The 25,788-nt window shown below is 37.7% G+C and overlaps 2 protein-coding genes across 3 annotated transcripts in view; one reads left to right on the top strand and one right to left on the bottom strand.

Moving 5' to 3' along the window:
- EIF5B (eukaryotic translation initiation factor 5B) overlaps positions 1-4,336 on the top strand; it is a 53,961-nt gene extending 49,625 nt beyond the window's left edge. Inside the window, exons 21-24 of the mRNA XM_004686162.2 lie at positions 5-169; positions 1,574-1,712; positions 2,942-3,103; positions 3,478-4,336. Of these exons, the coding sequence (XP_004686219.1) occupies positions 5-169; positions 1,574-1,712; positions 2,942-3,103; positions 3,478-3,585 (574 nt within the window). The 3' untranslated portion in view covers positions 3,586-4,336. The remainder of the gene's footprint in view (positions 1-4; positions 170-1,573; positions 1,713-2,941; positions 3,104-3,477) is intronic.
- A 147-nt stretch (positions 4,337-4,483) lies between these two features.
- The window catches only part of REV1 (REV1, polymerase (DNA directed)), a 57,266-nt gene continuing 35,961 nt past the window's right edge, over positions 4,484-25,788 (bottom strand). Inside the window, exons 9-22 of one of the 2 annotated variants that reach the window (XM_004686164.2) lie at positions 23,288-23,416; positions 20,940-21,094; positions 18,667-18,786; positions 13,277-13,497; positions 12,869-13,041; positions 9,554-9,656; positions 8,679-8,844; positions 8,298-8,500; positions 7,169-7,402; positions 6,712-6,832; positions 6,100-6,320; positions 5,854-6,010; positions 5,567-5,669; positions 4,484-5,359 (exon numbers count right to left, since the gene is read on the bottom strand). In XM_004686164.2, the coding sequence (XP_004686221.1) occupies positions 5,248-5,359; positions 5,567-5,669; positions 5,854-6,010; positions 6,100-6,320; positions 6,712-6,832; positions 7,169-7,402; positions 8,298-8,500; positions 8,679-8,844; positions 9,554-9,656; positions 12,869-13,041; positions 13,277-13,497; positions 18,667-18,786; positions 20,940-21,094; positions 23,288-23,416 (2,218 nt within the window). In that variant the 3' untranslated portion in view covers positions 4,484-5,247. The remainder of the gene's footprint in view (positions 5,360-5,566; positions 5,670-5,853; positions 6,011-6,099; positions 6,321-6,711; positions 6,833-7,168; positions 7,403-8,297; positions 8,501-8,678; positions 8,845-9,553; positions 9,657-12,868; positions 13,042-13,276; positions 13,498-18,666; positions 18,787-20,939; positions 21,095-23,287; positions 23,417-25,788) is intronic. The other variant, XM_004686163.2, reaches the window with a different exon arrangement.

Here is a 25,788-nt window from a genome sequence, read left to right on the forward strand (position 1 = left end):
TCAGGTATGCAGTGATTTTGGCTTTTGATGTGAGAATTGAACGAGATGCACAAGAAATGGCTGATAGCTTAGGAGTCAGAATCTTTAGTGCAGAAATTATTTATCACTTATTTGATGCCTTTACAAAATACAGACAAGACTACAAGAAACAGAAACAAGAAGAATTTAAGTAGGTGATTTTACTGACTCTGGATCTTTGAGAATGAAGTTTGAGAATTACTGAATACCAGAACAGTATGTAGACCATAGAAGCAGGGAATTTGCTCATATACCAGCAGCTGCATCCTGGAGTGTTACAAATCACAAGTCCTGTCCACCTGAGACATTCTAGCAGTATGGGAGTGTCCTGTCTGAATTTTTTTTTTTTTAATTTTTCGATTTGGAGCATTAGGTGTCAAATGTGTGAGTAGTTGCTACATTTGGGAGCTTTATCTTGCTGGAGTTCCTGATCTGGGATTGCATAGAATGGAAGTGACAATATTAAGAGTGGGATATTGGGAAGTGAGGTGAGGTATTTCTTTACTCCATCAAACCTTAGGAGTGCTCAGTGCAGTTGGCACTGCTGCAGGTATTGCAGGAGTTAACAAGGACTCCAGCCAAACCACTCCTCTTGGAATTCAGGAGAGATACACAATAAATACATTTGAAACAAAACAAAGCTGGGAAAGTCTGGCTTTTCTAGGACAGAGGGGAGAACAATTAACCAAGAGGTTGGAGACAGCAGTTCATCTCAGAGGGCTCTTATTGGAGTGGAAATGTAGAAGGCTTGAAGTGACCCAGCCACACATATTGGGGGCATTCAGGCAGAGGGCACTAGGAAATAGAAATGGGTTCAGAGATGGGGCAGACCTGGTGAAATTGGGGAAAGATAAGAAATGAGGTTAGAGAAGTTGGAAGGACTGAGAGTGTTAAGCGCTTCTCACCAATTTCTTATCAGGAGGCTCCTATAGTCCAGGCAGAATGTAATAGTGAATTACACCAGAGGGATTGTGGGGAGTGATGGCTCCATTTTAAAAGTAGAAACATCTGGTAAATATTAGGCTGGTAAATAGGTTGTGGTATACTTTAGAACGTGAAATGTGAAAAAGACATTTGATTACGAAACTACTAGGAATTTAAAGCACCTTAAGCATCTGCTAACACATAGGGACAGAGTAGCCTTTCAAGCAGTCGATTTGAGAACGTAGAGGAAAGGATGCGGCTTGGTATTTCTGTGGTCCCCAGAAGTGACTACGTAAGTGTCACCTGGTGTGCCTGTCAGTTTCTGATAGGTTTTATAAAATTTCTATCTCCAGGGCACACTAAGATTCAAATCTTAAAGTCTAGTTACAAAGATTCCTGTATGGGGAGAGGGGTGGGGAGATGAAGAGAAAATGAAGCAACACATGAAGGCTGCCATGATCTGCAGCACTTATCTTTGAAGTGTCTGCATCGTGCTTGTTGCTGCTCTTCTGGGCCCAGGGAGGAAAGCTGCTCTTACCTAAGAGGACAGGCCTTATGAGTAAGGCCTGTATTTGTTTTTAGTGATTTTTTTTAAGTTTAAATATTCTTGGGTTTTCTTTTTTCTTTTTAGGCACATAGCAGTATTTCCCTGCAAGATGAAAATCCTTCCTCAGTTTATTTTCAATTCTCGAGATCCAATTGTGATGGGAGTGACTGTGGAAGCTGGTCAGGTGAAACAGGGGACACCCATGTGCGTCCCTAGCAAAAATGTAAGTCCCTGTTGTGTTTTTGTCATATCTCAGAGCAGCAAATAGTGGGAGTCTAATAGTGATGGCAAACGTTTAAATCAAGGGAAGCCTGTCACTTGTAATTTATATCTCAATGAGGCTAAATACCAGTGTTCCTCAGTGTTTTTTTAGCATCCGATAATTTCAAATTGTTAGTGAAAGTGCCATTACTTTGAATTACTGCCATTTAAACAAAAAAATTCATATTCCCCTCTTCTAGATTAGATCTAAATTAGTGTTTACTTGATAACATTGTATACTTAATGGTCCTCAGATTTCATCATTTGTACCCAACATGTTTTTAATAGCTATACACGTGAACTTGGCCCAGCGTCCCTGAAAGATGCATTGCATTTGGTTATTTTGGTTTTTGTGTCTTCACTTACTGTGTATCTTCCCAGGACAAGCCGTAGTTCTTTCCCCCTTTCTTCTCAAACTGGAAGTGAAATTAGATCATTCACTTGCCCAAACTTCTTTAATCTCCAGTATGAAAGGCAATGGTTAATACTGTGTCCTACCCCTCCACCCCCATGTGTCCAGTTGCCTCCCTGGCTCCATTCTTACTCTTCATCCTCCCTTGTTTGTCCCTCTGGTCACGCTCCAGGCTAATTCTTGGTACAAAACCTTTGTGGCAGCTGTTCCCATGAGCATGGCACTAGTTATGTGAGTCATGGAGAAACAGACTACTACAATGGGGTGACAGAACACTTTCCACATTTTCCAAAGCATCAGTCATCTCCTGTTCTCCTTGAAGCCAACTTATGAAAGGCAGATGGATGTAGTGTACCAGTGAGAAAGTGACACTGTGGAGATTGATAATTGGGTTACAGAACTAAGATTTTTTTAAAGATTTATTTATTCATACAGAACTGGGGTACAGGCCAGAAGTGCAGGGGCAGTGAGAGGATTCACCAGACAAGAGAGGGGAGCAGAACAGGCCGACTGATGAAGTACACTGCTGAGGGGAGCCAGCAGGCTGGTTAGGAGAGGTCTGCCGTGTAATGTGGATCACCCACATGGGTGGTGGGGATCGAAGTCATGCTGAAGTGGCTTTAGCTTCTTAGTGCTGTGCTTTAACCCACCATGCCACCAGGGAGGGCCACAGAACTAAGATTTTAAAGACACTCTTGCCCAAGTTTTTATTTCAGCTTTCCAGTGATGTTACTGGCATGATTCCTCTCAATACATTGTAGTTTGTTTTTATTTTATAGTTTGTTGACATTGGAATAGTAACAAGTATTGAAATAAACCATAAACAAGTAGATGTTGCAAAAAAGGGACAAGAAGTCTGTGTCAAGATAGAACCTATCCCTGGTGAATCTCCCAAAATGTATGGAAGACATTTTGAAGCTACAGACATTCTCGTCAGTAAGGTAAGTATCTCAGCAAAAGCAAGCTGGGCTGTTGGAAAAGCCATGACACATTTTTGTTTCCTATGCAAAAATGCACTGTGACTTTTCCAACAATCCAATATTTTAATAGAGGAGCCTCTGGTTACCTTTATGTAATAGTTCCAAGGACTGAAGTTAGAACTTCTGGAATTACATGGGACTTTAATTGTTAGAACTATATGTATAGGATAGTCTTGTCTCACCAGGTAGTGTTGATTACTCTGCTTCCCACAATGGAAGGCAGGTTATTTCTACCTCAGCTTTCTTTGTTGTAGAGTATCTGGTGAACAGAGTAATAGAGCCACATGCTTTACTTTGGCATTTGTTACATTGTTTACTATTTGTGCTTCTTGCAGATAAGTCGGCAGTCCATAGATGCCCTCAAAGACTGGTTCAGAGATGAAATGCAGAAGAGTGACTGGCAGCTTATTGTGGAGCTGAAGAAAGTATTTGAAATCATCTAATTTTTCCACCTGGAGCAGGAAATGAAGTAACTGCAATATTGTGATGTCACCAACAAAAACAACACAAAATGGAATGGATGTATCTGGACATTGATGAACTTAAGTATGGAAGGAAAAAAATAGGTGTATAAATGTTTTCCATGAGAAACCAAGAAACTTACACTGGTTTGACAGTGGTCGATTACATGTCCCCACAGTTCCAACGTGCCTGTTCACTCACCCAACTCCTCCCCACCCTTCTCTACTGGCTGCTGTTTTAAAGTTTGCCCTCCCCAAATTTGGATTTTTATTACAGATCTAAAGCTCTTTCAATTTTATACTGATTAAATCAGTACTGCAGTATTTGATTAACAAAGCTTCTGCAGATTTTGTGATTCTTGGGACTTTTTGATGTTAAGAAGTAACTTTATTTATGCATCTCTTTCCCACAGTGACTTTTTTTGGTGGGGGGAGGGGGTATTCTGCCATATGCCCTTAGGAATTTTTAAAAGTAGAAAATTAGGCATTCTGATCTATATATCTGCTTTGTGTGAAACCATGGTGTAAAAGCATAGCTGGCTATTTACTGCTTGTGTAGTCACGAGAGTCCACTGTAATAGCATAATTCTTAACCGCCAATAAAGAAAACAGACATTCACCAGTCAGCTCTGTTAGGCCTCCATGGTAGATTAGCTCCTCATGGCTCAGCTCTTCTAAGGATAAGAAGTATTTTATCCATACCTTGTGAACTAAAATATGTTAACACTAGGGCTTTTTATATACTGTTCTTACTTTGTCATAGAAATTCTATCATGCACACGTTTTCAGATGAGACAATCAGCAGTGAATTATTTGGGCTTAGAAGTTGTAAAGCCATCACAGTGATTTATCTGTAATCTGTAGTTTTATGATTTTTTCTGAAGGATGTGGTAAGTGGATCCACATACATATACTTCTTTCCTCAAGGTAAGAAATGTATTACCATTTAATATTCTTATAACACATCTCTAATATCTATTTATAGCACAGTGTTGAAGTCACTGTAGGGTGTTTGAGGAAGATGTTCCCAAGTATTCACTGGCATAGAATTACTACATATCATAGTAGCAAAGTATGCATTTAAGTTTCATAAGGACCAGAAGAGGGAAAGAACACCTTTAAGCCATCATCTTTGAATACAGACTTCAATTGTGTGTGTATTCTAATTCAAATATGTAAATTCCTCCATTTGGAAGAAGTAAAGAAGATTTTCTCAACAAGCTCCTGTGTTCATGCTTGGGGATGAGATTGGTTAGAACAAGTAGAATCACAGACTGGGACCTCAGCATGGAGCCAGTAACAGTAAGTATAATACAAATCAGGATTTGGTTTTTACAGATTCACAAAAAAGGACCCTGTACAAAATATACATACAGTTCTTTATTAAACAACTGTAAACACTTCACTGTAAAAATCCATAAAACTTTATAAACAAACATTTTGTAAATAGAATCTATACTACAGTAAAAGAATTAACACAATTATTTACATGCAATACTGACAAATTTGGCACTTATTGAAAAGAAATGTACAAAAACACTTGCTTAAAATTATAAAAACGCAGAGCATTACTATCATGCACTTTGCAAATACCTCACAAGCACTTATGGCACAGCTAGAGAGCACCAGGCTCCCTGGTAATCTTTATGTCACTTTTAATGTGCTTCCATACGTTTGTTGTAAAACCACCTGAACATTGTCAAGAATAAAGTCAAATGCCATATTCCAAACTGATTCCACCGACTGCTGCATCAACCTACAGGTGGGAAAGGAAAACAAATGAGCAAAGATGAATTCCTCTAGTTCAGCTTTAACACTGAAAGTACTCACTATGGTTTTACCCAGTTCATGTTTCTTTCTCCAGGATTCAAAATAAAGGGGTAATTAATATATTGCCAGAAAGTGCAAAATGTACTCATTGCCTCTGATTTTGTGATGTCATTTCCCCTATTTGGTAAGTTACCTTTTCATGTATTTTATTACTAGATCAAGCTTTTCCAAATCTTTTTCTTCTATTAGGTCAGTACAGTACTTCACAACTTGTAGAATGTCTTCTTCCATTGGATCTGGGAAAGGGAAAAAAAACTTCCAATGAAGACCAATAAATGTATCTTTCTGAAGGACAATTACACTACTGATTTAAAACTATTAGATGAATGGATGGGCTGCACTTCGAAACTTTCAAGTAGGATTGAGATGGTGGTATATGCTTATTGTTTTTAAATCTATCTATATACCAACCAAGCCAACCTGAAATAGTAGTTATCCATTCTTTGAGCAAGGTCTTCACATCACTGAATTCCACAGCGCCAGCTAAATTCGGTGCTTGGGGATTAGCAAAACCACTCAAATCAGGCTGCAGACCAGAAAAACTTGGCGCTCCTGCAGCGGAAGCAGAGCATTCTCCCTGTTGTGAAAAAAAACAAACACAGGCTATGTTTAAAAATTAACCATTTAATCAATGTCTGACATGGTGTGAAATAGGAAGTATGTTACCAGGGGTGTCTCAGAAGCAGGACCTTCATGTCTTAGGAACCCATCAATTAACTTCTGGGGGCTCCCACAGGCCCCTGGCAAAGATTTTGCAGGACTGTTAAGCAGTTTGTTTTTCAAAGGACTCTGAGTCTTTTTTTGAGGACTGATGGGGTTTTTTTTCTTGTTTCGTTTCTTTTCTTTCACTGTTGCTGGTTTTAGCTGAAGTAATGAGTTCTTTGGCACTAAAAGGAGGTAACAGAAGATCTTCAAAAAAGCATGTTAGGTATCACAGGTTATTTCTCTCCCCAAAGACAATCCCCTTCACATGCAAACTGGGGGCAGTTAATCTAAGTTCCAAGTATCTTTGTTATTCTGGAACACTGCTGTATAATCTGTATGTAAGTGTTACAAGGATTTGAACTATCTATATACAGTAAATGTGTTGTTAGAGTGCATACTCAGAAACCTGAAAACTGATAACTCTTCAGTTACAATGGGAACTATGACAACAGCTACTTGTTCTATAGCCATTAAGATGAAGTGCTTGTAATGCGACTGACATTCTAGACGGTGGCCATCTTGTACTACTATGGAACAATGATTTCATATCTTACAGTCACTTCTAAGCCTTACCAGATGCACTTGCTGTTTGTTGGTAAGTGCTAGTCTCTCCCTGCCTTTGTCTTTGATCATAAGCTGCTTTGAGTTCTTTTTGAAGCTCAGCAGGAAGGGCAGCAAACACTTCAGGATCCACCTAGTACAAAAAAGAAGGTTCTGAGTCAAACTGCAGTTCTGACTCATGATCCTTAAAAGTCATTCATTGTAAACATTTAAGAGTGAAGGTAACAATGTTGAAACTAATAAATGAAACAGGCTGATTATAAGATTATATACAGATGATTGTGTTCTGGGTAAAAGCTTTAAGCACTGTCACACTAGCTTCAACAGGCTGGTCATTCTTTAATTTAGCTTGTCCTTACACCATCTGCAGAAGGACATAATATACTAATCTTGTCTTCCCCCAATGAAGTGAGCGTACAAAAGGGAAACAACATCTGCCAGCTATAGATGGGTGAGTATTTTAACTTACCTGTGAAAATGCTGGAAGGGCTATTACATTAATTCCTGTGTCACTGTTAGATTCTTGAGGTTCTGGTATTTCCAACAAAACTGTTCCAACCGGTTGTGGCAAAATTCCTGTACTACATCCATTGACTGGTTCTTTCTTTTTGTCACCATGTGCCTCTCCTTGCTGAACAGCACAAGCCTGCTCTACTTGTTCCCGGAGGTCTGGTGGAAGTGCTTCTAAAACAGACTGATCAAGCTATAAAATACCAGGCACACAAAAATCTAAAGTTAAAAAGCATGTTCAGAAATGTTAATCACTGAACTTGGGAAAGTCCTCCCTCACAGTTTAAACCCCGAGTAGCAAGGTGTAGAATTTGGAGATGACAAGCATGTGTCAGCAGCCAGTTCCCCGGAAACAAATACTGTATGGTGTGCTACAAGTGACGACTGAAAGCCCTGTGTCGAGAGTTCATTCTTTTTAGACAAGAGAGTAGGTGTTTCAAAATAAAATTTTAATCTTAGCCTCCATACCAGGTCCTCCCTCTGCCCGTCCCCTTAGACTACGCTATGAGGGGATTATATTTTCAACTTCACTTTGCCAGAATCAACCATTTTTAGATAACTGGAACTCAGTATCTGCCCCTTCCCCTATTTTTACCAGCCCGTCTCTATCTCCTTCAGCATCCTACCATTAGTGGACATTAACTGACTTTTCCAGTTGAGCTCAATACTCAATCCCAGTGGTATGCCACACCAACTGAAGTAAGTAACATCCCCAGTATGCAAATGTTTCAGGCAGCTAATTACACATCTCAGGGGCCTTTCACTGGTATTTCAACTTGCAAAAATTACAAATTTTTCACTTGGTATCAACAACAAAGTGTCCCTTTTTGGCTACACTGATAAAGAACATTCCACTTTTGTACTTAAATCATAGTTAAAACTATACATATACCTGGGGCTCTCCCTGATGGCGTAGTGGGTTAAAGCACAGCACTACAAAGCTAAAAGCACTTCAGCATGACTTTGACCCCTGCCCTGGAGGTGACCACATGATGCGACAGACCTCTCCTGACCCACCCACTGCATCTCTGGCCTGTACCCTAGCTCTGTATGCATAAATAAATTTTAAAATATACACATATGTTTACCTGGGAAGGTGATGGGACCTCTATACTCAGGTTAAGTCTTGATTTTAAACTGATGGGAGTATGCAGACCATTCCATCTTCCTGAAGACTCAGCTTTGCTAGTAACAGGACTGATCCTTGATGTCAGGTGTGTAGAAAAAGATGGTAAGAAAGTGCAAGTTCTAGCAGCAGATGATACTTCCAGGTCCATAGCTGCCAGAAATACTGAAAATATAGAAAACAAAAGAACAGTCTTCAGATCTTGGCTAGAATAAAAGGGGATGGAATCCTTAGCAAGTAAGACTTTGATTCACAATGTCAACTTTTGTTAGCCAGACAATAATAAAATTACCTTCCTAAGGTGATCAGCACCAAAATGAGAACCATATTCAAGAAAACTAACCTTCCTTGTGCTCCTCTTCTGTGGATTTCCTAGCTTTTTGAACTTGTAAGAGATCAAGGACAGAGTGTGATCCAGCACTAAAATGGCTTGACTGAAGTGATGGGCGAGTAGGACATGTGGAAGTATTTGAATTAGTTGGAACCAACTGATTCACTTGAATCCCAACCTACAATTAGGAAATTAAGATGGTAAAAAAAATCTATCCAAACTAGAAAAAATACCCAGCTAACCAAACTTATACAAGCCATTTCTATACTACTTAGTGAACAAAGTTTTCACCTCAATTTTTTGAGTATTCAACTGTCCCCACCTACACAGAAACTGTTTCTTATAACTAAGATTTTTAAAGTAAGATGAAAGAGGGGATGTGAGTAGGCAGGACAAGGATGTATAGCAGTTATCTGTCCAGATGACTACCCACCACCATAAACTATTTAAAGGACAAATTTTCATTAAAACTGGCTTAGTATTCAATTTTTAACTATTCCCAGCAAATCCATACCAAGTCAATAATTACCATTTGGTCACGTAGATATACACAAATAATTACCCTAAAATTACTTTTTAGGAGATAAAATGCTTATCAGAGAAATTTGATTAAAAATGTTAAAGGTATAAGAAATGTCTGCACATGCACACTAATCATTCCATCTATTTCCAGGTTACTATAAAAAATCAAGATCGATTATTTTAGGGAAAAAAAATAGCTTTCAGAAAAATAGAGATCAGGTCAGATAAGCAAGCCAAGACTTTCAACTTCTCTAAGGAGCTGAAAACCTATATACTGACTTCATTACCCTTTAGCAACATCTTAGATTAAGCCTTAAATGAGAAAAATGCCACAAAGTCAGAATTGTAGAATGTTACACACTTACCCCTCTCATATCCGATATATTTAGTTTCATTGTGTGAAACATATTTAGTGTGGCCTTTCCAATGATTTTTGCACTATCTGTTGCCTGGTCAAGAGTTACGGTCCTGTAAGGAACAAAAAGGTTACATTCCATATATATTCACCAGTATACCTCAGTATGGAACTGTTTAAAGAATTGAGAAAAGTTATAAAGGCCCTTACAAGAAATTTAATTCAGTACTAAATATTAAGGTACATGAGGCAGTCATCCTTCCAGATACTGCTCTAAGGGTTAAATCTCAGTGCAATCGCCTGAATTCAATCCCTGGCCAGGGAACTCACCCACACATGGCACAGCAGACTTCTGTCTTGCCCACTGCAAGGTCTACATGTTCTCCTATCCACCCTGTGAATCCTCTCATCCCCTACACCTCAGTGCTTATATGTACAAATAAGTAAAAATCTTTTTTAAAAAAAGTTAAAAACCAACAAAGAGACTAAAAATTAAAATTAATTTGAATTCTTTTTTAGTTATTTAACAAACACATACTCTGCTAATTATACAATTAGATCTTCAATCTTGGAGGATAGAGAACGGGCCAGGATTATTAGGTTATCCAATCTACATAGGTTGTTGGTATATTTTTCCCCAGCATCATGAGGACTTTGTTTTTAACCAAGAAAAAAGACTCCTTTCAGAAAACTATTTCCAGTGACTTGTTACCTTGTTTCTTTAACACAAGTACAAACTAACTTAAATGCAAGTTTTTTTGTGGACCATGCTATACATGTTTATCTCTTCACTTCTAAGTCACCACTACACTACCTTTATAAGGTATGATTCAGAACTGGGGAGGAAATTAGAGAGAAAATGTTAACCATAATTTAAAATAATGAAAAGCAAACTGATAAATGTTGTCACCAAATACCTACTTAATGCCTGAAGCAAGGCACTGACTTGAATTAGCTCCATTAAGAGCTGTCAGGTATGTATGGATGGAGGGGGAAAGAATAAGACTGAAAACACAGGAGATAACTAGATTCCCAGCGAATGCCTCTCTCCTTTGCTGAAGTCTTTATTAAATAACAGAGAAGCTAAGGGATATCAAACAGTTAAGCAAAATGATGCACCACACTGAGAAGAAACACACAGCTTTTCTCACCCACACTGCCTCTTCTCAGTAACCAGGATTTGAGCTTCCATCTTTACATAACCCATCCCACTAGTTCAAAGACTGGAAGGTTTCATTCTGAGGAAAGTGGGAAGCATACTGGAAAAGACTACAGATATGTCCCTCCAACCATTCACCTATGTAGTACACTGAAAGTCCGAGACTGTACTGTGTCTATGAAATAAGGTATTTAAATGTCCAGAGATTTTTAAAAACAGATGAGGTGTTAGAAATAAAAATTTAGTATAGGCTAGGTGCCTTGGGAAGAAATTCCAGAACCCCTGAGAGGATCCTGGACAGTTCCAGAGAGAATAAGAGCAGGTATCCTTTAATAAGACAGTATTAATCCCGGAAATAAAAAGGTGACTGTTGAATCTTCAAAAGTTTGAGGGAAAATCATTAAAAACTCTTAAGTTACATAGGCAATCTTTAATAGAAAACTACTATTGAGGGGAGGTTCAGGAAACTTAACATCTATGTGTTTTCTCAGTAAGATACTAAAAGATGAGAAGATGTGCTTTAGTATTAAAGGAGGAGCATCTAGATTCCAGAAATTGAAATCTGTATCATAGACAAGTGCTATCCCAGTACTCCAATTTTGTAATAAATCTTAAAACTAATCCTGATGGGAGAAGGCTGAGGTTCATCTCAAAGAAAAGAGATGAACCCATTAGACTACTAATGTATTCAAATATACTATCATAGCAAGTTTGGGGGTAAACGCAGTACAAATTTGCAAAGAAGCAAACAAAATAAATTTAACTCCAGGAAAACAGTCAACAACAAAGGAAATGTGATCACAGTAGACAACAAGGATCAGCTATGAACAGTACATACATAACACAATAACAGCGACTGAAACAAAAACCGAAGACTCTTGAGAAAGGGAAAGAAACCAATGGCAGAAGAGAAGTGGAAACTTTCTCATTTTTAGTAGAAAGTCAGTGAATATTCTGTAACGTTGAAATCTATATAAGAAGAAATAATGGTTTTAAATATCAGAAGAAATGACTAAACTGTTGAAAAGAATGACACAGAGTTGGGAATTGTGCAAGGTACTGAAAAGCACATTTATGTTAAAAACATTCACAAAAGAACTCAAGGGGGAAGTATTTTCCTCAAGAGGAAAATTCCTAAGAAAAAGTTTCCTGAGGGATAAACCCACAGATCCACAGGTAGGTCATTTTTATTAGAGCATTACAGAGTATCAAAATCTGAGTCATATAACTACAGTGCAGTATTCAATTATATTCCTTTTTAAGGGCCTTAAGCCTTACTTATTACAGAAATGGATCATTAACACTGTATTTAACTACCATGTAGTTGATATAGGTACAAGTGAAGTCTTATTAAAAAACAGGTATATATTAAAAATTACCAACTATGTAATATTTTATAAATTATGTTTGTCTACTTTATAATCCCTATTTTCATGATGAACAGGTGTATTGATTATAAAACTGCAAGTTTTTTTAGTTTGAGAATAGTCACAGTATTCACAGTATCACTTATCTATACAAGGGTATAATTATGTATGTGGCTGGAATGGCCTAATTCTTAAACTCTATTTTAGAATTCCTCTTAGATGGCTTTTAGGATAGGAAAGTATCTCAGAACACTGATTGACAGATAAATTAAATGCACTATACCATGTAATAGTATAAAACAGCATACAAAATTAAGAATATTCTTATTAGTCATACTTACATGAAGTTTTAATTAGTGGCCCTTACATAAGAAAAAACAGGGTCTTAAAATATTTTCTGCCTGCTGTCAGATTATAATGATTAATCTTACACAAAAGAAACTGTACCTACTTAACTGAAACAACTGTGCCATTAAAATCTTTTTAATTACTATGCTGAAGTGTCCCTGAGACCCTTTCACCACATCTGTAATTAACATTGGGTCATGATTCTTTCTGTTCATCTGAAGTCACCACAAGTCCAAGGAGAGGTTGCCAAGGTTGCTAGACTGACTGACAGCTACATGTCGGCTTGTCTGAATTCAAATGGTCTTGGGCTGAGGCTAGCAGCACAGACTTAAACAACCCCGGAACTACGTATCTTTATTGAAATTATTCCCTAGTCCCCTTCATTTTTAATTAGTTATAATAACCTGCACTGAAACATCCATGTAGAAGAACCTTTTAAAGATAAGCTTACCTGGCAATATTATCACAAATTCCATGGCCTCCAAATTTTGCAGTTTCTACAGGGGCCCCTGGCTTTCGTACCATGATTTTGAGAGTTAGGCGTTTACCCTTCATGCCAGCAGCTTCAAGTCGTCGTTGTATTTCTTCTGAAAGATTCAGAAGAAAAGCTTCTGCTTCTTTTGACTATGGAGAAACAAAAAAAAAAAAAAAAAAAAAAATCTGTTATTCCCCAGTATTTATTTTTCTCAAGCACTTAAACTTTCAAGATAAATCATTTACTTCCCTGTTAGCTAAGCATCTACTGAAAACAAACCTTGTGCAAATTATGGAATTTTGAACACAAGTACAAGAGTATATGGTCTAGTTGAAAAGACAGGAAGTATGGAGAATGAAGTAAAACCTGTTATGAGATTAGTACCTGTGTAAATCTTATTCCATAGTTGATTTCAGCTGAAACTGATTTTCTTTCTTTTTCAGTTCGAACTGGTCTATCATCCAAACCACGGCAGAACCTATAAAGCATCTGACCTGTTTTGGGACCAAATTCTCTTTGGAGTTTTGCCATGGTCATATACTGCAAGTCTCCACAAGTTTTAATTCCCAAAGATGTCAGTTTGGATTCCATTGAACGTCCAACTCCTAGGAGTTGCAGACAAACTATTAAAAACACTTCAGCAATATGAAATAACTATCATTCATGCAGAAAACAATTTAAAATAATCGTCATATAGTCTAGGTATAAGAGAACTTATCAAATATTAGTCACTAAAATTGTAGATTTTATTACGGAGCAATGTCAAATTTCTACCTTCCTAAACTCAGCTAATTCAGGAATAGACGTATAAATGAATTTACAGTATGACTTACAGACCTATTATGTCATACCCTTCTACAGAAAAGTATAAGTCTCCTCCACAGCATGTTGTTGAATCTGTTGCTCTCAATTTGCTCAACAAAAGTTAACATAGCTAGGGAAGTAAAAATTCTTACGAAAATTGTCTCCACATCATGACAAATATTTCTATCAATAAGGAAAAGACTTTCTCTGCTGTTCTATAGCAATCAGAGTGGAGTCTTATTTTGTGTCCACCACTGTTACTGTTGAGTGGTCTTAAAAAAAAGAAAAAGAAAAAGAAAGAACCAATCTAATCCACCCCTCTGCCAAGACAACCACTTGAAGTAGTTATGTACAACTAAACATCTATGTTTCTGGAGGAAGATGAAACACCTTAAGCCAAGATAGATGTATCCATAATGGAAATAAGATGAAAGGTGAAAAGTATACTGCTTTCTATTTAGGCCATTTTAAAGTTCAAAGGACAAGAATATGAGTGTCTGAGCTAGTAACAAAAAAATCCTCCAGAGGAAAAGTTCACAAAAAGGTAAAATTCTAAGCAAAACCTACATGAGTATTTTTCAAGATAGGGAAGAGAAACCCAAGAGAATAGACAAGTCATATACTAAGTTGACACTTAAACAGAAAGGCCTTTAAAAAAAAAAAAAAAAAAAGGATTTATCTAGATATACAGAACTGGGGTGCAGGCCAGAGGTGTGGGGGCGGTAAGAGGATTCACCAGAGACAGAATGGGGAGCAGAACAGGCCGACTAACGAAGTACACTGCTGAGGGGAGCAACAGGTGGGTCAGGAGAAGTCTGCCGCGCCATGTGGGTCACCTCCAGGGCAGGCGAACTCATGCACAAGTGACTTTAGCTTCTTAGTGCTGTCCTTTAACCCGCTGTGCCACCGGGGAGGGCCCCAGAAAGGTCTTTTTAATCCCCATTTTCCTTTCTTCAATGCCTAGCTCCCTACCAATGAAAGGTGATCATGATCTCTCCCTTGCAGAACTGTGGAGGGTGGGAGTGAATGAAGTATCATAGCTTTTCAGACTACCTGTAAATATTTTCAGAGTACTTTAAAGTTTACCAAGTATCTGAGAAGTATACTTTCAAGAGTATAGTGGAAGATACAATCACTCCAGTAACAGGCACAAATGAAAGGTTATTATTATAGTACACGTCACCAAATTCATTGCAATCAACCTAGGCTAACTGAGGTCTACCCTTGGGAAGAAGACTCCCTCCACTGCAAGTTCATCTATTGAAATGGAATGGTCTGAAGTGAAGTGCGGCCAAAAGGCATGTGGGGTAATCTATCTAACCCTATTATTACATTGAGTGGGGTGGAGAAAATGAAGACTGGAATCACCCAGCGAGGGGTCCTACTTTTATTTAAGTAAGGGTTCATTAGGAAAGAAGGTACCTCCAAGGACAAAGTACCAGGGTCTTGACCAAATTGAGTAGCCAGGTGGGAAGGGGAGAGAAAAGGAAAAATGCTACTTTATAATCAATTCTCAGAGAAGAGAGAAGGAAATTAAAGACATGGAAGCTCCTACTCAAGCAACTGGAGCAAAGACTCTTTTCCTTTGAAGTGGAACTATTATTATAGAATAAAAATGGCCAGTAATGTCCCCTTTCTGGCAAACAGAATTTGACAGCCAGACATGAAAATTAGCGCAACTGAGGCACTGAGTTTCATTTAACTCCAATTAATTTTCACTAACCTCATCTGGTTAGTAGCTACCCTATTAGGACAGTAAAAATCTTTATGAAGATCTATACTTTCATGGTATTTCTCTGAGAATGCATGGAAACCAGCCTGAAAGCATAACCTGGCACAGGCCAAATAAGGTGCTAAAGATCCTAGAGTTGATAGACCTATACAGGGCAACAGCATTGCAAAAATCCAAAGAACACAAGAAAATACTACATTTAAATAGTTGCTGAGGATAATCCTTTCTCATTAGATAATCAGCTTTCATTAGGTAATTTGCTAAATAATCGCAATAATTCTGATGAGCCCCTTAAAACTCAGATGTAATAACTTATTTTTCCCTCTGATGTAGCAACACTGTGTTAGGCACACTATGTGTGCACAGTAAACATTTGTGAGCATAGAAGGGAGCCACAAAGCTTCTGCAAAATAAGGGGTGAAGTGTGTGATCACAGAATTTGTTCTGATTATCAGTTAAAGAGCAAGCTTTCCTCAAAGCAGATTCCACAAGATGTTACAGATATTTCACATTCATCATTTATCTTTGAGAAATTACTTATCTTTTTAACAAAGATACAATTTTTTTTTAAAGATTTATTTATTTATTCATACAGAACTGGGGTACAGGCCAGAGATGCGGAGGGTGAGAGGATTCACCAGAGACAGAGTGGGGTGCAGAACAGGCAGATCGACGAAGTACACTGCTGAGGGGAGCAGCGGGCGGGTCAGGAGAGGTCTGCCACGCCATGTGGTCTCCTCCGGGGGCAGGCGGGAATCGAACTCATGCGGAAGTGGCTTAAGCTTCTTTGTGCAGTGCTTTAACCCGCTGCGCCACCAGGGAGGGCCCAAAGATTTTTAAGGCATGTTTTCTCAGAATTGTTATTATGTGAACCTTCTGCCACAGAGGTTCCCACAATCCTTTTTTTTTTAAAAGGCCTTCAGCAGAACTCACTTTTGAGGAAAAAAGGGCCATAACACTGTTTCAAGGACAGGGAAAACAACATTTTCCATGCGGGAAATGTCCTAATAATGTTTACTAAGTAATGGGGATTTTATAAAAGTCAGTAGCCTGACATTTATATGTGACAGGAAAATCACATTAATATACTTTGGTTGATGTAATGTGATTATAAAAAGAGAGGAGGCTGCATGAGGAAGGAACCAATCTTGCTACACCTTTCAGACAATCCCTTGAGAAAATTCTGTAGGTGCTTTTAAAAGCCTAACTCATCAAGAAATGAATCCCTAAAGTCAGGAAGCAAATGAAGGTACAAGGTAAGATTACTAAGTTAAGGAACTCAAAGTCTCTATTTTGTAGAAAAACTAACTATAAAACTGACTCAGTTTAAAAAGTATTATAAACTGAGCTGTTTCCTCAAAATTCTTATGTTAAAATCCTAACTCCTAGAACCTCAGAATATGACTACCTGGAGATAAGGATTTGAAAAGGACCTGAAAGAATTAATATAACAGTCATATGGGTGGAGCCAAAATCCACTATGACTATGCCCTAATAAGAAATTAAGACACAGAAAAAACCACCAAATGAAAAGATAGGGGAAGTATGGCCACCCTGAAGCCAGTAAGAATGGCCCCAGGAGGAAACCCATCTTGCTAACAACTCTACCTTGAATTTTTAGCTCCCAGAATCTTCTTTAAATTTTTTTATTTCTTTAAGATTTATTTACACATACCAAAATTGGGGTACAAGCCAGAGGTGTAGGGGGTGAGAGGACTCACCAGAGAGAGTGGTGAGCAGAACAGGCAGATCTACTAAAATACACTGCTGAGGGGAGCAGCAGGTAAGAGAGGTCTGCCATGCCATGTGGGTCAGCTCCCTGGCCGGGGACTAACTTGTGCTGTAGTTCTGTGGATAGCTTCATAGTGCTGTGCTCTAAGTGCCTGTGACAACAGGAAGGGCGCCCTCATTGATAACTTTTAGACAACGTAATTTCTCCCCTAGCTACCAGAATTTTGAGAAAACAAGCTTCTGTGGTTTATGCCCTCTGTTTTGTGGTACTGTTATGACAACCCTAGTAAACTAACAGCGATGCTAATATATAATAAACTCGAACTCAAATTTCACATGCAGCTTTAAATGCAATATTGTCTTGAACTCTGCCCACCACAAAAACAGAAGCCCAGTGACATTACCAAGTCTACTTATAACAGGAAAGGGTAGTCTGAAATAGTCTCAAGGCTACTATATTGTTTAGAGAAATTTCTTAGGGTTACATACCACAGAAAACAGGTCTATATAGTTAATAAATGTGAAATGAGTTGTCCTAAGCATACAAAAAACATAACATGTATATAAGGTCCCCAAATGACAACCACTTCTCAATTTTAATTTATTATGCTTGATAAACCTCCATGAAAAGATTTTTTTCATGCTAGGTTAATTAAGCATATAGTAAGTACATAGAAATATAAACATGCTACTCCTTAGGTAAAAAAGACAGAGATGGGCCCTCCCTGGTGGTGCAGCGGGTTAAAGCACAGCACTGAGAATCTAAAGCCACTTCCGCATGAGTTCGATCCCCGCCTGCCCCGGAGGTGACAACATGGCATCGCAGACCTCTCCTGACCCGCCCGCTGCTCTCCTCAGCAGTGTACTTCGTCAGTCTGCCTGTTCTGCTCCCCACTCTGTCTCTGGTGAAGCCTCTCGCTGCCCCTGAGCCGCTGGCCTGTACCCCAGTTCTGTATGCACAAATAAATAAACCTTAAAAGAAAAAAATAGAGATGAAGTTGTACTTCAACCTCTGAATTGACTAAAACACAGTACTTTACCTATCTGTTATTCTTGCTAATACTGTTCATGTATTTTCTACTGTTGAAATACATACTGAACTCCAAAAACTAACATTAATCATACAGGAATATTCTATAAGTAGGAGAATCAATTCTCAAAACTTTATCTGAGGCCTAGAAGTACATTATTTCAATTTTATTTCCTTAAAGACCAAAAGTCAATGTTACATACTCTGTGAAATTAATTTCCTAGGATTCTTTAGTTTTGCTTCTTAAGAACTACTTAAAAGTAAAACCCTACAAGCAAAACAACGATGTAATATTAAGATCTTGACAAATCAATTAAGGGGATAGTCATTGTGGAATTCTAAACTATTTTTCACAGCACTCCTCAAAGATTAAAACTTTGAATTCATGTTTTATAAAAAAGATACATTTCGGAACTATGAAAAGCACCAACATATCTTTACAATAGATAAAAAGAAAAAAGAAAGATCTATGTTTACCTGGTAGATTAGTAACCAGTTGACCTCTGATAAAATCATCTACTTCTTCAGGTTTTAGGTGGTACTGACCATCTGGTTTTGCTTTTCTAGTTGCCATCCTAGCCAGGAGAATATTAGAGCCTATGAAGTTTTAAAAGACAAAGTTGTTCAAGAAACATTCATCACTATTTTTTTGTATTTCTTATCAGACATTTACAGACAGGTTACTTAATCAAATTTCTAACAAAATAGGTGGCACTTTTGATCATTCAAGTACAGTAAAAGCTGACAGAAGTTTGTTAAAACTCTAACAGGTTATGAACCAGTATGATTATTGACATAAGTTTTTGTTTGCTCTAAACTGTCATTCCAGCATCTCCTTTCTAGGAGAAGGAACAGAAAAATAGTCTTCACACTCGGGGGTAAGGAGACATGGGCGGAGGAATGGGGAAGGGCACAAGTCTTGAGGGCAATGACTAGACATGAAAGTCCAAAGAACCAGAAGTCTCAAGGCCAAAAAAAAACATGCATAGTAAAAACTAATGGCATTAGAGTTTTCAAAGCCAAGACAGATACTGATACTGACAGTGCGGTGTCTGCCCATGTAAGGTGGTGGCCTGCACATGGATAACTAAGGTGGCGCAAGGAAACATGGCACTGGAGACCAAGAAGGTGTCAGGAGTCTGAAAACTAGGATGCTAGACGACTTCTATGTAAGTAACAATTCTCTCCAGAAAGTGTGGAAACTTAGGCAAAGACTACATGTCTTCCTAGGGCAAAAAATTAACACCAAAATGACAAACATGCTGAGTTTTAGAAAAGAGAGAATGGGCAGTGGAAACATCAAGTGGGATTTTCATTTTACATGCTTAAATTTAAATATAAAAGTACTTGCTATCATTAATCTTACAGATCATAAGTACTACTAAAAACAAAAAACTACATCCAGGCCTGATGCTGGAACACCATCTAACTGAATGTTGGATATGACCTGTCAGTGGCATCAGGAGTAAAAAGGTAGGTGAAGCTAGTCACTGGAGGGATGCTGGGAATTCTATTCATGTCATTTTTGTATCTTATGACTTTCTGAACTTTTATAACCCTTGCTGGATTGGGAGAAACTGCCTTTCTGGGCTAGCAAATTTCTAAAGATAAAAATTACTCCTGGGGAGCACAGTTCTCCATTGTAAGCCAGTCAACCCCATCCACAAGCTTGTACTTCTCCAACCGTAAATCAGCTAAAATTGACAGAATTACCCAATATAGCCAAACCTAAGCTGTTTTGTCTGGCCTTTGCCATAAAAACCCCAATAAAAACCTTGGCTTAGGATTTCCCTACACTCTCGCTCTACTTCCTGACCAAGATGTGGTGCTTCCCTGTGTGGCCCCAATGGTATGGCAGACCATCTCCCTTTTTGAAGAAGTGTAATAAATATCTTTTAAGAGCTTCTTCTTTTAATGGCCTCTCTACTGTCACTAAGTTATTTGTAGAAACTAAAAAAGGGTACAAGTACTACAGTGAACTACAGGAAGAAGGGCTCTAAATGAGAATGGAGAAGTGGTGGTTAGAAGTGACAATGGTAAAATCAGATTTAGCTCTGGCTCAGCGGAAACAAACCAGATCCACTTAACAGAATGGCAAAGAGAAGAGGGATCGGTAAAAGGCACTGAATAAGTTCAGTAAGGTCAATGGGAAAACTCAGGAAAGATGGAGAGTGAACCAGAGAGCACAGTTAGAAGAGTTAACAAAAGAAGGATAAATGGTAGGAATAGCTGAGGAAACAAAGCACAAGGCTTCCATCTAGATAAACCAGAGTAGAAGTGTAGAAAGACAGGATCATCACTGAAGGCAAATGTTAAGAAGGATAACTTCTTATACTTGAGAGAGCAAAGATAAGGCTGGTTGAGCATTCCAGCAAAAGGAAGTTGAGGAAGGATCTGAATTATAATACTCAACATTAACTCCAAACCACCACCACCACCCACCCCTGCCATACACTATTTTAAATAAGGCATTTCACTTTTGAAAAAAATATAAATTGTTTACAAATACTAAATTTAGTTCTCCCCATTTTTGAAGAATATGAAACATTTCAACCTTTTATTCTAAAGATAATATTAATTGCATACTTACGTTTCCAACACTTTGTACTCAGGCACTGCAAAAATGCTAAGTGATTTAGAAGTGAGAGGACTATGCAATAAAATTAATCTAAAACTCCTAAAAAAATCAAGGGATATTCAATGATCCCAAAGCAATGATTTCAGAAAAATGAGTAATACTGGATACTAACCAATTCCAACAGAGGCAGCACATTTAGTCTGGTCTTTGATTTCCATACGGACAGCATTTGCAAATTCATCAGGAGTAAGTCTGGTCTCTGCAAGGATTTCCGTGATGTCTACTAGTGCTTCATCACAACTAACAGCTTCGATGTTATGTGTATAGCTATCAACACCAAGCAAAGGCAATGAATCACCACCACAGCTTGCCAGCTAATGAACTAAAAATGTCACAAAATAGCCTTCCTGTGGTAGTGCTCTTCAAAGTTTTCTTACAAGACTTACAATGCTAATAAATATTAGTATACAAATAATATTTTAATCAAGCCAGCCCAGATGTCATTATTTAGTCACCTAACTTTTAGCTGCAAAATTAGTATGTTCTCTTTCTATATTAACTACCAGAAATACTGCAGGAATAATTACTTCAATTACTCTACATAAAGAAAACCTTTGTGAACCTCTGAATAGTTGGTATATAGAGAATTAAAACTGTAGTAACATTTAAATATTTACAAACCATTTATCAGAAACAAACAAAAAATCACATGAATCAAATAATCACAGCTCTCCTAAATACAATTAAGTACCATTCACTGTAGAAAACACAGGATACTATAGTAGGCTATAATGGCCAATCATCCGTGACCTGTCTAGAAGAACACAACATTTCTGCAAGTGGAAATATCTTGAATTTTCGTTTTTGGTCATCCTATATTGTATACCTACACATAGGGTTTGTTTTAACTGGCTAGGGAAAAGGTGCTAGGGCTTCAATGTTAACTAAATACATGACCTATGACTGGGAAGCAATGACAGAGGATCATAAATACATTTTCAATAATCCATGTAGTTACATTGGTCCTATGTACTCATTTTAAGTTATGAATCAGATTATTTAGTAACTATATTAAGAAATAACTATTTTGTTTAGACTTAAATAAAAGATGAAATCTGTACAAGCAGAAAGGAATTCCACTGCAAAATGAGTGTTGCCTTGAAGTATGCAGTACATGACACTGAGACAGATTCCCAAAGAGATTGTGTGTGTTTGTGTGTCAAGTTTGGGGGGGAGAATAAGTGCAAGAAAACACTGAATCTCCCCTCCCCTCCCCCATTAGAAAAGGAAAAGTCATATACATGGCACCACAGACTAAACTTAAACCAGGATTGATTATGTGTCATGGCTGTCCCTGGTGTTATTCTGGCTGTAGTTAGCGCAAGAGTCTCAATGCACAGAATACAAAAGGTCCACTATGCAGCTCATTACCCATCACCCCCACGTTTTATCTAGTCAACATTAGAAGACCTGAGTACTGCAAGAGGGATTAAAAGGTAGATTTTACATTTGGTAACATCAGCATTCATATATTTGGGGCCTTAAAGAGAGCTATGATAACTGTCTTACTCACCACTAAATACTACATACTAATGCTTGGTATGTTCCCTTGTTCCCCCAAATTTCCTCTCCCCCCCCCCCACTCCCACAAAAGCAGAGCTTGTACCTTCATCAAACTAGTAACAACAAAAGTAGAGGAAGATGTGAAGATAGAGGCAAGTAGTATATCTCTTAGAACATCAATATAATCCAAGGTCCTCCTTGGTCTACTGTTCAGATGCCTATTTCGGTAAATCCAGACTAAATGGAACCCAGCCAGGACATCCGTTCATGAATATATTATCACAGCAGAGTTTAGCTGAGATACAGACTTTCTCTGGTCCTTTGTAGACAAATATGCTGACTCTTGCTTTACAGCATACATAGATAACATCATATATCTATATTAAATTTCAAGTTTTGAAGTGAGTATACTACATTAAGTATTTTTTTTTTAATTGATGTCCTTTTCTCAACTAATCAACTACCTTGAAACTACCATTAAATTCAAACTTATGAAAACTAACTTTTGGCATACCTAATAATTTTAGAAGATAAAGGGTTTCTGTGAATCTCTACTTATTAACTCATCAATTCTAACTTTAAATGAAACTGTAATTCAAATATAATAAAATAAAATAAACAAGATTTTAAAAAAATCCTAATCCTTCACCTTTTCTTCCCTGGGAAGAAAACTAGAACCACTGACTTGATACTATGTAGGCAGAGAATAAGATTTTACATCACCATCAAGAAACAATTCAACCAGAGCAAAAACATCCCTTATGATTGATCTACCAATTACTAGAGTTACATAAAGAAAGAAGAGAAAGCTGACATGCTGGGATGCTGAGGAAAGTGAAAGAGGTAAAAGTCTATCAAGACTGTCCCTGACAATGATAAAGGAAACCTGTCTTTACTATTGGAAAAGGTGTAGAAAGAACAACACAGATGTAAAAGTGACTACAATATACATTGTACCTTGCCAGTGTTTCATACATCATTCGTGCAACTTCCTTATATGCGTGAAAATCATATGGAACAGCTTGAAGATTAGGACAGAGCTGCTTAGCATGCCCAAAAAACATTCCATTCTTAATGCCAACTTGTCTAAAGAAAGAACACAAAAGATGTTACAGAATTTTTAAATGCAAATATATGCATACATCAATCATGTTGATAAATCTCCCCATGCCACTAGTATACAATTTTTCATTTAATCTCATTTTTATCAGGGGTAATTATTTCAAACTTACAGGCTGTTTTACCCCAAAGGAAAACTGCACAAGTATCTGATTAATGTAAATGACATGTGTAGATATGCCAAAATATGTTGATAAAAAAAGACCAGGCTGGTCCTAGACAGTAGCTTAGGTTTTTCTCCTAAGATTCAGACCTCTGGCCCCTTTGCAGAGATGCCAGCATGCCATATGCTGGTGATATCACAACCACCTTGAGAGCAGGAATGTGCCGTCAAAAAGAGGTTTTCTTCCCCTAACACATGGCACGGTTTGGCCAGGGCTCATCCCCCAAAGACAAAAAATATAAACAAAGAAAACTACACAAAACAGTTCTATGTGACAAACAGACAAATGTACTCATCCTATTACCACCCAATTCCCAAATGACCAATTCCATACTCCTGACTTCAGGCTCCACAGTGGTTGAGATGCCAACAGCATTGTATATGGTAGGACATCACTCTGGGCGGGAGCCAGGGTTCCAGAACTTTGAGGGACCTAATTGAAAATGGTAAATTTTAAATCTATTGTGTGTCTCAATGCCCCATATTACCTTTGGTATTTGGTGCATTCAGCACAAAACTATAATTAAGGCATTGTTACAAAATTGGTAAAATCCCATTTTACCACTCTATAAAGAATCAAGAAAAAAATACTGAAGCAAAAACAGTTGTTTCACCAGATTGCATACTCCTGTAAGAATACATCAAATGGTTATTCTAAAATAGACAGTCAATATTTACTAAGTGTTGACTTCGTATGGTGTTTAGGAAACACATGCAAGTAGTCTCCAATTACTAACAGGCCTCTGGCACCTTCTCCACTCATACCACCCAGCGAAAGCTAAAAAGAATCCTCCAACTTACTGAGTTAAATAAAAAATCATATGCACTTATTTACACAGAAATGGTTATAGATTATCTGACTGCAAAGCCCTCAGTAGACAAGTAACAAAAAGAAAAATGACAATAAAGGAAAGGCAGCTAACAAGCAATGAAGTAAAAAAAGAAACTTCTCATTTATTCAACAAAAATTTCTCTTAGGCATTTTGTAAGATGTTGAATAAAAGATGGTGAAGAAAGCAGACCTCAAGATGCTCATGAAAAGCCTTGAACTCCCCCAAAACAAAAGAGGAAGTGAAATAGGTCTTAGTAAAGCACAGAAATGTGCATGTAACAGTTTAGGAGTCTATATAGAAATATGTAAGTAGTCTTAGGACACTTTCAATACTGTTAGATACACAGGTTCAGCATATAAAAACTTACAAATTTCATTTTCAAAATTTTATCTTATCCAAAGATTTTCAAGGGCATATTAGAAAACGTAATACACGTTCTTGTGTACTTCTGCATAGATACCTCCCAGAGAGACATGTTTAGGGATCACATGACTGTGAAGAAGCTACAAACACAAAAATGAAAACCAAAAAAGTTTTAAACCCTTAATGAAATGAAGCAAAATACCTTTAAGATAGTGGCTGGGATATTAGATTTGAATCATAACATAAATGAGATAAGACAATTACAAAACCAGTCTAAAGGGACTCTTCTTCCCAACAAAAATCTTATACAGAATAAACTACCAATACTTCTTAAATGTATGCTGCAAAAACTTTTTCTTGCAATTTGTTCAAACAATTGTATCTGGTGTTAGCCAATATTAAAATACTAACCGCTGGGCCCTCCCTGGTGGCACAGCAGGTTAAAGCACAGCACTAGGAAACTAAAGCCTCTTCAGCATGAGTTCGATCCCACCTGCCCCAGAGGTGACCACATGGCACAGCAGACCTCTCCTGAACCGCCCACTGCTCCCCTCAGCAATGTACTTTGTCAGTCGGCCTGTTCTGCTCCCCACTCTGTCTTTGGTGAATCCTCTCACTGCCCCTGCACCTCTGGTCTGTATCCCAGTTCCGTATGCATAAATAAATCTTTAAAAAAACAAACAAAAAACAAATCAACCAACCACTAAACTACTGTCATTGTCCATCATTCAATGTACTAAGAATGCTAGAGAGGTAAAAACATTTAAAGATGATTTGATCTAAAAACCTATGATTCTAAAATATCTGTATATTCTATTCATTTATTTAATTTCTCATTTATTAAATAGTTATTAGATAGCTTATTTTTTATGGTAAAATAACAATGCATACTCTGACCTACACACACACCCTCCACCTTACATTTGCATTCCATTCTTTGTTGATGCAATTATTAGTGTTTATCTACTGAAAACTCACTT

The sequence above is a fragment of the Condylura cristata genome, unplaced genomic scaffold (assembly GCF_000260355.1).
Source record: "Condylura cristata isolate star-nosed mole 26May11 unplaced genomic scaffold, ConCri1.0 scaffold00020, whole genome shotgun sequence".
Lineage (NCBI taxonomy): Eukaryota > Metazoa > Chordata > Mammalia > Eulipotyphla > Talpidae > Condylura > Condylura cristata.